Below are 13,996 nucleotides of genomic sequence, written 5' to 3' on the forward strand. Positions count from 1 at the left end.
AAAAACAATGCTTATTTCCCCTCATCTTTAGAGAAGCAACATATAGTAGCAGAAAATTCTGTGAGCATGACAGTTAAAGAGAAAAACATTTTTATCAGATTTGGGGCTCCACACCTGTTCATTCACTATCTGGCCTCAATGTTTTCAAAGACAAAAACAGTATTTATCTCATAAGGTTGTTGTGAGGATGAGATTAATGTATGTAAAATACTTGTAGCCCGGTTCCTGTAGCACACAGTAAAGGCACTATCAGTGTTAGTTATTCCAACTAGTTAGTGATATTCCAAATATGACGTGTATCATTTCTGCACAGTTTGGAATGTTTGTTTAGGAGAAATTCTAATTTGTAAGAAGAATCTCAAACTCAAATGATAGTTAAGCATAACCCCAAACTGTTTTCCTCCATACCTATTCCATTTACACTGACATTTGTAGTCCAAGAAAATGGCTATCTTTCCCCATTTTCATCTGTACACACACACAGACACATATTTCTATAGGAGTTAAAAAATGCAAACTTGTTTAGTATGTATTTTTGTCTGCTAGTGATACTGAAAATTAGGGATTTGTGTGTGTTTGTGAAATGCCTCTTTGTATACTTGGCCCATTTACTTTTTGGAGCTAGTGTTTTCTTATATATTTGTATTTGAATTCTTCATATTCTATGAGTATTATCCTATGTCATATCGGTTATATATATATCCCAGTCTGCTATATACTTCTTAATAATCTTGTTTTTGTTATACATAAATGTCACAGTTTTTTCCAGTGGTCAAATTAGCCTTTTTCCTTTGTGATGTCCTATCCCGTGTTTAAGTTCAGAAAGTCCTTTTAGAACAGGACAGACCGAATAACATGTTAATATCTCTTCCTCCTGAAATCCCTCTAAACGTGAATAAAGGATTAAAATGGGCATAAACCCACAAGATAAAAGAGAATAGAAAAAATAGGGGAGGGTTTTAATATTACTAAAGAGATGATAATATTTCAAAATACGAAAAGTAGATGGTTAACTGTAGGCTGGTTAGTAGTAGGGTGGTTAACTGATTCAGGAAGCTTAAACTGAAACAGGAGCTTAAGAGAAAAGCCAATGAAAAACAAGCTAATTTGTGCTTCAGACTCAGGGAATGGAAGTAGCAAAAATACCTTTAAAGTCAAGTAGCCCTGCTAGCTCAGTTAGTAAAACATAAGACTCTGAAAGTCAGAGGTACTAACTACAGTAGTTGAAAACAGGATATGTGGTGAAAAGTCCCTTACCTTTCTGGAGACAATGAGCCAAAGTGGCTCTGGAATCTGAGACAGATGGTGCATTAAAAACAAAGGGATCAAAGGGTTCAAGGGGGTTAAGAGGTACAATCCTCCAATTATAAAATAAATAAGTCACACGGATATAAAGTAGAGCACAGGGAATGTAGTCAATAATATTTTAATAGCTTTGTATGGTGACAGATGGTAACTACACTTTGAGCACTGTACATACACTATGTACACTATGTGTACTAATGAATCACTATGTTACACACCTGAAACTAATATATATTATATTGAATATCAACTATACTTCAACTAAAAATGTAATTTAAAAAGTTAAAACGGGGCTCCTGGGTGGCTCAGTTGCTTAAGCCTCTGACTTCAGCTCTGGTCATGATCTTGCAGTTCATGGGTTCAAGCCCTGCATTGGGCTCTGTGCTGACAGCTCAGAGCCTGCAGCCTGCTTCAGATTCTGTGTTTCCCTTTCTCTCTGCCCTTCCCCTGCTCATGCTCTGTTTCTCTCTAAGATAAATAAACATTAAAAAAAATTAAAAAACAAAACATAGAATACACATACAAAGAAACAAGTGGATCAAATGAAGGTATGCATAGTTAACAATGAGAAATCCCAGCTTCCCTTTCCAGTGTTCAGAACACTACTAGAACACTGGCAGCCAAATTGTAAATGTTGACAATTGATGGTTCTCCTTGAAACACCTCTACCTAATCACTCTATGAATGGTGATTGTAAATCATAAATGTATATACTCAAACTAGGTAGCTTTTCAGTGTCATATTCTTAAATGTGAATAAAAAGCCAAGGATCACAAGAAAAAGACAAAAGAAATAATTGTCTGGTATTCAAAAGTGTCCAGTATTCAACAAAAATTTATGAGACATGCAAAAAAAGAATATGGCCCATTCATAAGAAAAAAAAATTAAATATAAATTGTTGAGAAACACCCAGACACTGGATTTACTAGACAAAGACTTTTTACTGTCTTAAATATGCTCAAATAGCTAAAGGAAACCATGGGGGTGGGAACTGGGGGGAGAGAACAGAAGAACAATGTCTCCTCAAATAGAGAGTATCAGTAAAGAAAGAGAAATTATGGAAAAGAACTAAAAATTCTGGAGCTGAAAAGTACAATAACTGAAACAAAAAATTCACTGCAGGGGTACAAGAGATTTGAGCAGGCAGAAAAAAGAATCCATGAACTTGAAGATAGGCCAATTGAGATTATCTACTTTGTTGAACAGCAGCAAGAAAAAAAATGAAGAAGTATGAACAGAGTCTAACAGATCTGTGGGATACCATCCAGTGTACCATCACATAGACAGGAGAGTCCACAAGGAAAGGAGAGAGTGGGGCAGAAAGAATATATGAAGAAATGGTTAAAAATTTCTTAAATTTGATAAAAGACATAAATCTAACATCCAAGCAGCTCAACAAACTCGAAATCCACATCCAGACATATTTTAATCTAAGTGTTGAAAGTCAATTACAAAAAGAGTGTTGAAAGCAGCAAAAGAGAAGCAACTCATCACAGCAGGGCTCCTCAATAAGATTAATAGCTGATTTCTAATCAGAAACCATGCATGTCAAAGACAGTGGAATGACACATTTAAAGAGCTGAAAGAAAAAACTGTCAAGCAAGAATTCTACATCCAGGAAATCTCAGATAAAGAAAAACTGAGGGAGTTTGTTGCTACTAGACCTTCCTTACAAGAAATGCTAAAGTTCAGTAGGCTGAAAGAAAAGGATGCCACACAGTAACTCAAAGCCATACAAAGAAAAGAACTCTGTTAAAGGTAGCTACACAAGTACATATAAAAGTTAAAATTATTATATTTTTGACTCGCAACTCCCTTTTTTTCTATATATGGTTTAAAACTCAAACGTGTAAAATAAGTATAAATCTACATTAATAGGCATACAATGTATAAAGCTGTAGGGTGTGACAATAACAAAGAGGAAGGGACAGAGCTGTTTCAGGAGCAGAGTTTCTGCATAGTATGGAAGTTGGTATTAATTCAAACAAGATTGTTATAAATTTAAGGTGTTAATTGTAATCCTCAGAGCAACTACTCAGGGAAAAAAATGTATATATATATACATACATATATATATATAGAGAGAGAAAGAGAACATATATGTATACATATATACATACATATATATATATATATAGAGAGAGAGAGAGAGAGAGAAAGGGAAATGAGAAAAGAATCAAAAAAACACACTAGACAAAACAATCAATTAAATTTTTAAAAAAGACAGTAATGGAGGCACTGAAGAATAAGAGAGATATGACTTATAGGAAACAAACAGTAAAATGGCAGAAGTGCTTATCAGTAACAGCTTTAAATGTAAATGAATTAAATTCTGCAATCAAAAGGCAGAAACTAGCAGAACAGATTTTAAAAAACCATTATTCAACTGTAGCCAGTCCCTACTTTACAATGGTTCGACTTCCGATTTTTTTATTTTACAGCGGTGCAAAAGTGATACTCCACCAGTAGAAACCATTCTTCACATTTTAGATTTTGATCTTTTCCTGGGATAGCAATATGCACTATGTGCTGATCAGCGACAGTAAGCCACAGTTTCCAGTTAGCCATGCAATCATGAGGGTAAACGACCAATACACTTATAACCATTGTGCCCATACAACCAGCCTATTTTTCATTTTCAGTACACTATTCAATAAATTACGTGTGATATTCACTATTTGGTTATGAAAGAGGCTTAAGATGATTTTGCCCAACTACAGGCTGTTCTGAGCATGTTTAGTATAGGCTAGGCTAAACTCTAATGTTTGATAGGTTAGGTGTAGTCAATGCATGTTTAACTTACAAAATTTCCAATTTACGGTGGGTTTATTGAAACATAACTCCATAGTAAGTCTAGGAAGATGCTGTACATGCTGTCTACAAGCCTCACTTTAAATTCAAAGACACTAGATGGTGAAAGTTTGAGGGGTCCCCAGGTGGCTCAGCTGGCTGAGCATCAGACTTCAGCTTAGGTCATGATCGCGAGTTTGAGCCTCACATCAGGCTTGCTGTTGTCAGTGCAGAGCCTGCTTCAGATCCTCTGTCCCCCTCTCTCTGCCCCTCCCTCGTTTGTACTCTCTCAAAAAAAAAAAAAAAAAAAAGTGAGAGTTTGAAAAAAATGATATGTCATGTAACTAGTAACCAAGAGAGAGATGAGTGGCTATACCAGTATCAGACAAAATAGACTTTAAATTTAAAATTATTACAAAAGATGAAGACATATTCTGATAAGCATCAATTCAAGAAGATGTAACATTTATAAATATATACATACCTAACAATACAGCTTCAAAATACACACAAAACTGACACAATTGACAGGAGAAATATGATTCTAAAATAATAGTTGGAGGCTTAATATCCCAATATTCAATATATCAATAATGGATATAACAATCAGAAGATCAATAAGGAAATAGAGGACCTGAACAACACTACAGAATGACCAGACCGAACAGACAGCTTGGAACACTCCATTCAATAACAAGAGAATACATTATTCTCAAACGCAAATAGGATATTTTCCAGGAAAGACCATATGTTAGGTCAAAAATTAAGCCTCCAAAAATTTTAAGTTTATTTATTTATTTTTGGGGGGGGGGGGAGGGAGGGAAGGAGACAGAAAATCCCAAGTAGGCTCCACACTGTTAGTGCAGAGTCCGATACAGGGTTTGAACCCACGAACTATGAGATCATGACCTGAGATGCTTAAATGACTAAGCCACCCAGGCGCCCCTCCTTCTGCCTTGTTTTTTTTTTTAATAGATTTATTTTTAAGTAATCTCTATACCCAAGTGGGGCTTGAACCCGGAGATCAAGAGTTGCAGCTCCACTGGACTGAGCCAGCCATGGACCCTCTATATTTCCTTCTGTTGTTGATTTCCAGTTTCATTCCATAGTAGTCAGAAAATTAATTTTTTATGATTTTAGTCTTTTTCAATTTATAGAGGCAATTTATAATTCCCAATCCGTAGGTAAATTTGTAGTTACAAACATATATATTAAAAAAGAAAATGGGTGGGGGGATGGGCTAAATGGGTAAAGGGCATTAAGGAAGACACTTGTTGGGAGTTATACATAGGGAATGAATCACTGGAATCTACTACTGAAATCACTACTGCACTATATGCTAACTAACTTGGATGTAAATTTAAAAATTTAAAAAAAAAGAAAAATATCTCAAATCAATAATCAAACTTCATACCCTAAGGAACTATAAAAAGAAGAGCAAACTAAACCTGAAGCTAGTAGAGGGAGATAACAATAAAGATGAAAGTGGAGATAAATAAAATATAGGAGAGAAAAATACATAGAAGCAACAAAACTAAAAGTTGATTCTTTTAAAAAAGCAACAAAACTGACAAACCTTTAATTAGAATGACCAAGAAAAAAAAAAGACTCACATTACTAAAATCAGGATTGAAAGTGGGGACATAACTATCATCCTTACAGAAATAAAAAGGATTGTAAGATAATACTATGAACAACCGTGTAACAAAATAGATAATCTAGATGAAATGGGCAAATTCCTAGGAACATACAAACTACCAAACTGACACCAGAAGAAAAAGAAACACAACCTGTAACAAGAAACTGAATCACTAATCAAAAACCTTCCAACAGGGGCACCTGGGTGGCTCAGTGGGTTAAGTGTCTGACTTTGGTTCAAGTTGTGGTCTCAGGGTTCTTGAGTTTGAGCCTCTGTCAGAGCCTAATTCTTGTTCTCTGTCTCCCTCTCTCTGACCCTCTCCTGTGTTTGCACTCTCTCACTCTCAAAAAATAAACATTAAATAAACAAAAAAACCTTCCAACAAAGAAAAGACTATGACCAGATTCTACCAAACATTTAAAGAATAATTGACACCAATTTTTCCTCTTCCAAGAAATGGAAGAGGGAATACTTTTTTTTTTTTTTTTTTAGTTTTTTTTTTTTTTCAACGTTTATTTATTTTTGGGACAGAGAGAGACAGAGCATGAACGGGGAAGGGGCAGAGAGAGAGGGAGACACAGGATCGGAAACAGGCTCCAGGCTCCGAGCCATCAGCCCAGAGCCTGACGCGGGGCTCGAACTCACGGACCGCGAGATCGTGACCTGGCTGAAGTCGGACGCTTAACCGACTGCGCCACCCAGGCGCCCCAAGGGGGGAACACTTTCTAACTCATCTGTGAGGTCAAATACCATGACACCAAATACCGACAAAGGCATCACAAACACCAAAAAGAAAACTACAGACCAGTATTCTTAATAAATAAGGATAAAAAAATCATCAACAGAATATTAGCAAACTGAATCCAGCAGCATATTAAAGTATTATATACCATGACCAAGTGGGTTTTATCTCAAGAACACAAGGTGGTTCAACATAAGAAAACGCACCAATGTAATACATCACATTAATGGAATGAAGGAAGGAAACCACATGATCATCTGGATGCACAAAAGCATCTGACAAAATACCACTCTCTTTCATGATAAATATACTCAACAAACTAGGCATAAAAGAGAACTTCCTTAACGTTAAAAAGGAATTTATGAAAAATCTAACATCCCACCAGATCAGGAAAAACAAAAGCATGTGCACTCTTACCAACTTGTATTTGACAGTGTACTGGAAGTTCTAGCCAGGGCAATTAGATGCAAGAAAAAGAAATAAGGGTATCTAAATTGGAAGGAAAGAAGTAAAATTAAATCTATTGCATTTGTGGATGCCATGATCTCGTATAAAGAAAATCCATCCACAAAACAATCTAGAGCTGATAAATGAATTTAGCAAAGTTGCATAATACAAGATTAAAACACAAAAAGTAGGGGCGCCTGGGTGGCGCAGTCGGTTAAGCGTCCGACTTCGGCCAGGTCGCGATCTTGCGGTCCGTGAGTTCGAGCCCCGCGTCAGGCTCTGGGCTGATGGCTCAGAGCCTGGAGCCTGTTTCCGATTCTGTGTCTCCCTCTCTCTCTGCCCCTCCCCCGTTCATGCTCTGTCTCTCTCTGTCCCAAAAATAAATAAACGTTAAAAAAAAAAAAAAATTTAAAAAAAAAAAACACAAAAAGTAATTGTATTTCTTTTAGTATCTGTGCTGCCAAAGCGAGCATAATCAGTTGTATTTCTATACCTAGCAGTGAACAAACCAAATATAAAATTTATACAAAACTACAGTAAACAAATAGTGCTGTACTGACATTAAGGACAGATAGATATATATATATATATATATCTCACTAGAATAAAAAACTAAGAGTCCAGAAATAAATCCATATTTATGCAGTCAATTAAATTTCAACAAGGGTACCAAAACCATTCAGTAAGGAAAGAACAGCCTTTTTAACAAATAATAGTGGGACAACTAGTTATTCACATGCAGAGAATGAAGCTGAACTCTTACCTCACACCATAGCCAAAAATTAACTCAAAATAGACCAAAGACCTATAATAGCTAAAACTGTAAAACTCTTAGAAGAAAATTCACAGGTTAATCTTCATGACTTTGCAATAGTCATGGGTTCTTAGTTATGACACCAAAAGCACATGCAACAAAAGAAAAAGATAAATAAGACTCCAACAAAATTTAAAACTTTTGTGTGCAAAAAGATATTATCAAGAAAGTGAAAAGGCAACCATAAAACGGGAGAGAATATTTGCAAATCACATATCTGATAAGAGTCCAGTATCCAGAATATACAAAGAACTCTTCAAACTCAACAAAATGACAATCTAATTTTAAAATGAGCAGAGGGCTTAAAAGACATTTTGCTAAAGAATGTGACAAATCAAACACATCAACTAGCCATTAAGGAAATGCAATTTAGTACCCCAGCACTTCATACCCACTATACTAATAAGAAATATATATAAATAAAAAACATTTTTGAAATACAGAATTTAAAAAAAAGCAAAATAGCAAATGTTGCCCACGAAGTAGAGAAATTGGAATCCTCACATACTGCTGATGGGGAGGTAAACAGTTTGGTGGTTCCTTAAAAAGTCAAACTGAATTATAATATGACCTAGCAATTCCACTCCTAGGAATACACCCAAACTAATTGCAGTGTGCAAACAAAAACTTGCACATAAATGTTCATAGCAGCATTATTTAGAGCATTTTACCAAAAGAGGTAAATAGCCCAAATGTCTATTGACTGATGGATAAACAAAATGAGGTATATTCATACAAATGAATATTATTCAGTTAAATGGAACGAAGTACTGATATGTGGTACAGCATGGATGAACCTTAGAAGCATGCTAAGTGAAAGAAGCCAGCCACAAAACGCCACATATTGTACAACTTCATTTATAGCAAATATCAAGAAAAGACAAATCCACAGAGACAGACAATAGAGTAGTGGTTATCAGGGGCTGGAGGGAGAAGGAAATGAGGAATAACCGCTTAATATGTACAGGTTTCCTGTTGAGGTGATGAAATGTTCTGGAACTAGAAAGTGGTGCTGGTTGCACAACACTGTGAATATACTAAATGCCACTGAATTGTACATTAAGAAAACTCCTAAAATGGTGAATTTTGTTATGAATTTTACTTCATTAAAAAAAGTTTTTAAAAGAACAGATAGCCTTCTGCCTTCTCCCTCTCCTGGTCAGGACTGAGGTTTAGGGTAATACGCTTACTCTGAGGTAGTGGTCCAGTATGTCTAGGGCTGAGCTTTCAGCCAGTGTAGCAAGAAGAGCGACTACATACAGGGTAGATTAAGTAAGTATCTTGAAGATGATAGCTATGAAGTTTCTCACTGGCGATTTAAGTCACATAAAATGGACAAGAAGGCTAGAGTAAACTCTATGGTGTTTGCTTAGTATAGAGATATCAGTATGATCTCACAGTTAGAAACCATACATATGTTGGAAATCATGAGATATGTACATATGTGTACACACATATGTGTGTACATACACATAGTTCCTAACTCTGTCTGCTGAGAATGTGAAAGCAATGACTATCTGGTAGCAGTTGAGTACACTTAGCATTCAGAGCACGATTTCTGAATACTATTTCCATCTGAAGAAGCGAGGGCTTTTAAGGAGAAAAGGCTAATGCTAGAGCTGGGGTAAACACATGAAGAGCCTATAACATTTATTGTACCAAATGTAAAGAATAATTAAGGAAAAATTGGGACACACCAAAAGTACACAAAAGAGGAACCAGTTCAACAGGGCTCCCATTGGTGAAATCAAGATAAACTGAAAAGATCTCACAGAGATCCACAATAAACCTTGTTAAGACTGCCCCACCCCTGGTCTCAAAACATTACCTCTCTGCAGAACTGAATGAAGTCCCACAGAACTCTCTGTGTTCCTAGCAGGACAGGCCTCCACCCCATATACCCTCTTAAATTCTATCTACCATACCATTAACAAACTACCCCACAAGACCAAGCCAAGAAGGAGACTGTAATTCAATCAGATTACCCACCTACCTCAAAGGTCATCAGGACTACTCCACCATGTCTTACATGTCTGTTTCTCAACATAGGAAGCCTCAAACTCACAGGTTATCCCTAATCCCATCTTATGTGGCACCGTACAGGCCCTAAAATCTGACACAATCTTACAACTATCTTTGCTCCACTAAACGCTTTCACTGTTTACCCTGGAACTCACAATCTATCATTTGGAAAATTGCCCATATCCTAAAATTCTATCCAAATTTTCCTTCCTCTTTTGTAAATGAAGAAGACTGTCTTCTGAGGACACTATTTCCCCTGTAGCTCTCATAAATGGTGTCTGTTTTCTCTTCCAACCCTTCATACGATTCGGCATAGAAGTTAAATCTCCTGGCTCTTCACTCCTTCTAGGTCTCCTTCCATTTGCCTTCTTAAAACCCCCAGCTCCTCTAAAAAACAGGGCAACTGCATATAACCCTGCTACTGCACTGCTCTCTATTATTTGTACAGCTCTCCTGGGAGTATACTCAAAGGACAAAAAAAACAAAAAAAACCTGCAAAAACAAGTTAAAAAAAAAAAAAGAAACAACTATTTTCAGCTTTTATCATGATACTGGTGGTAATGTTGGTACTGTTAGGCAGCAAATGTAGAGTTTTGGAGTATTTTTTCATACCAAGTACACCAGATAGTAAGGAAGCTACGAAAGAGTAATAAAGTTGTATCAAAAGAACTCAGATGCCAACTTGCAGAGCTCTCCCTAGACAAAGATAAGATAATATGAGCATCAATAAAGATAATAATAACTATGATGGACTAAAAACATCAAATATGTTTAAATCCATGAAAACAAAACTGAAAAAATAAATTGTCATCACTGGAATATGCCAATGAACAGATTCATTCTTTTGAAAAATTGTTAATTACAGAGAGAGAATCCATTCCCATATGAATTGTACTACTAAGGAACCAAATACTACATAGAGGGAAATTTCTCTGTATAGAAGTACCCAAGCCAATAAAATGAAAAAGAAATGTTAGAGTAGCACCATTTTGCAACCCCTAATAAATTAATGAGACACTGATCATCAATGACTGCTAATATCACAAAGGATAGTCAGCCTCCTGAAATATGAATAAATAACACATCAAGGTTTTTAGAACCAATAGTAAAATATTCTATTCAAAATTCTTTCAACTCATTCTACAAACTGAACCATCCGTCATTTATACTCTCTAAACCAAGGGGCAGTGAACTTTCTGTAAGGGAAAAGATGGTAAATATTTCAGGCTTTGTTGATAATACAGTCTTTGTCTTAACTACTCAACTCTGCCTCTCCCAGCTGTAGCTAGAAAGCAGCCATGAACAATAGGTAAAAAAGTGGGCATGACTTTATTTACAAGAACATGTGCTGGAAAGAACTTAGTTTATGGACTGTAATTTGCTGCGTAGTTACCTCTGCCCTAAACGATAAGTTAGAAAAATCAATGATTGCTACTGATAAATTAATTCTTCCCAGAAGAGAAGTTAATCTGGTAATAATTATTCAATCCTAAATCTAAATCAGCAGAGAGAAAGGTCATCATTCTCAGGCTGACCATTCCTTTATTTTGCTAACTGGAAATGTGTGGGAAGCATTAATGTGTTCTGACGACTTTGAGTCCAAAAGTTTGTAATTTTTCAAATTGTGGTAAAGCAGATCTCTGAATAAAATGTTAGGAATTCTGTAATAACTCTTATTTACTGAGTTAACTTGACACATGTAGGTATACATACATAGGTATATACATAGAAATAATTTAGATGGTTGGACTTCACCTTATCAGAAAACCAAATGAGCCTGGAATCTTCATAATACCTAAACATGCCATATTTAGGATCCAATAATTCCCTCATGATGAGCAAGAAAAATTCTTTGCGTACTCCTCCTGCATCAACAGCATCTTCTCCAACAAATATAACCTAAAATAGCATAATGCAAACACTGAATGTAAAGAAATGGAAGTATATTCTGGAGAGCCCATAACGTGTAATTTATTACAATAAATGCTCAGCAATTAACAGTTTAAAAAATTTTTTTAGGTTTTTATATAGTTTTATTTATTAAGTTTCAAAGATACATTAAAAACAGAAAAACTTTAAACGTATTTTCTGAATAAAGTCCCAATTATATAATAGAAAATGTCAAATTACCTTGAGTGGCTTTTTGTAGTCTATATTCTTTGTTTTCCTAAGGACTTCCATTGCATCTCCTACAATATTTTCTCTGCGCACAACTAGAATTAAGCAGGGATTCACAGATTCAATCACCGGGAGAAAAAGAGAGGAGACATTCTGTCTATGGGCCTGGTCAATAGCCATCTAGAAAACAAAAGATTAAAATTTTAATACAATGCTATAAAGAAACTAAGGTGACTGGGTAAGCTAACTTCTACCTATTAATTATAATCCTAGATTTATAAGTCCTATAATAGTTCCTATGCTACTTAATTCACATAACACCTAACACAGTATCTAATAGAGCATAAGAACTTAATAAACTGTATTCTCAGTATAATGAGTGTCCTATTGAATTTTTTTTTTTAATGTTTTAATTTTAGAGAGAGGGAGACAAAGAGAGAGGGACAGAGGATCAGAAGAAGTGAACTTTGTGCTGACAGCAGAGAGCCCAATGCAGGGCTCAAATTCATGAACCATGAGATCACGACCTGAGCCAAAGTCAGACGCTTAACCTACTGAGCCACCCAGGCGCCCCTTGAATACTTTTATACTAATGTATAGCTAATGATACCATTATGCAAGCATGGAACTATAATAATATGGTAAATCTAAACACTGCTATTTCTCAAAAGATAAGCGGGATGAAGAGTGAGGAGAAAAAGAAAACAGCATTAAAACAACCTCAAATGAGAATAAGGAACAGCCTGGCTGAGGAGTTATTATAGAAATTCATTTAGTAGGGGCGCCAATGTGGCTCAGTCTGTTAAGCATCTGGCTTTTGATTTCGGCTCAGGTCATGATCTCACAGTTCGTGAGTTTGTGGAATGGAGCCTGTACTGCCAGCACAGACCTTGCTTGGGATCTCTTCCTCTCCCTCTGCCCCTCCCCCCAGCTCGTTCTGTTCTCTCTCTCTCACGAATAAACATTAAAATAAATAAATAAATAAATAAACATAAAAAAAAAAAAGGAATTCATCTAGAAGAGTGATCACCATGTTCACAAACCAAGCATTTGGCCTTCACCATTTAAAGCCTTTGTTCATTTCCTATGGTTTTCCCAGTGTTCTTATTCTAAAATGGAATGTACTATGTATTAAAAGCATGCGGTGATTATTGTTTTAAGAAAGACCATCAAAAACTCGTTCACCAGTTGTTAGTATAAACCCTACAAAAATATTTCTCCTGGATGCGCCTGGATAGCTCAGTCAGTTGAGAGACCAACTTTTTTTTTTCCCTAATGTTTATTCATTTTTGAGAGAGAGACATAGCACGTGTCGGGGGGGGGGGGGGGGGCTGGTGTAGGGCAGAGAGAGGGGGAGACAGAATCCGAAGCAGGCTCCAGGCTCTGAGCTATCAGCACAGAGCCCGGTGTGGGGCTTGAACCCACAAACTGTGAGATCATGAACTGAGATGAAGTCAGATGCCCAACCAACTGAGCCACCCAGGCGCCCCAGGAGACCAACTCTTGATTTCAGGTCAGGTCATTAAACCAGGGTGGTAGGATCAAGCCCTGCACTGGGATCCACACTGAGTGGTGAGCCTGCTTAAGATTCTCCCTCTTGGGGCATTTCTCAGTTTCAGCTCAGGTCACGATCTCACATTTCGTGAGTCTGAGCCCCAATCGGGCTCTAAGCTGACAGCATGGAGCCTGCTTGGGTTTCTCTCTCCCTCTCTCTCTGCCCCTCCCCCACTTGTGCTGTCTCTGTCTCTCTCAAAATAAGTAAATAAACTTAAAAAAAATTTATAAAATTTTTTTTTAAAAATTAGCCTTAAAAAAGAACAAAGATTCTCGCTCTCTCTCCCTTTGCCCCTCTTCCCTGCCTGCATATACATGTGCTTACTCTCTCTAAAAATAAAATGTGTATTATTTCCTCTAATGATGAAAATGGATATAAGCACATATGTAAAATTCCCCCTAGTGTTTATTATTTAAATATCTAGAGGCATTTAAAATACCAAAGGCATTTATTTTAAAGGAATGAAAACAGCTATCAAAATTGGGGTGGGGTGCTGATAATTTTTTAAAGCATTTTTAGATTTTAAGAGCTCAAGCTTTCTTCTTACCCTTTTCTTAGTCCTTA

General features: G+C 36.3%; 1 protein-coding gene across 5 annotated transcripts in view; it reads right to left on the reverse strand.

Annotated features, from left to right (window-relative positions):
• The window catches only part of HERC4 (HECT and RLD domain containing E3 ubiquitin protein ligase 4), a 140,330-nt gene that overhangs the window by 15,688 nt on the left and 110,646 nt on the right, over positions 1 to 13,996 (reverse strand). For all 5 annotated transcript variants that reach the window (XM_047072846.1, XM_047072847.1, XM_047072849.1 and 2 more), the window contains 2 exons: positions 11,890 to 12,057; positions 11,515 to 11,658 (listed from right to left, as the gene is read on the reverse strand). In XM_047072846.1, the coding sequence (XP_046928802.1) occupies positions 11,515 to 11,658; positions 11,890 to 12,057 (312 nt within the window). The remainder of the gene's footprint in view (positions 1 to 11,514; positions 11,659 to 11,889; positions 12,058 to 13,996) is intronic.

The sequence above is a fragment of the Lynx rufus genome, unplaced genomic scaffold (assembly GCF_022079265.1).
Source record: "Lynx rufus isolate CCGP_SWC_20201006 ecotype Redwood Valley unplaced genomic scaffold, mLynRuf1.p SCAF_11, whole genome shotgun sequence".
NCBI classification, from domain to species: Eukaryota; Metazoa; Chordata; class Mammalia; order Carnivora; family Felidae; genus Lynx; species Lynx rufus.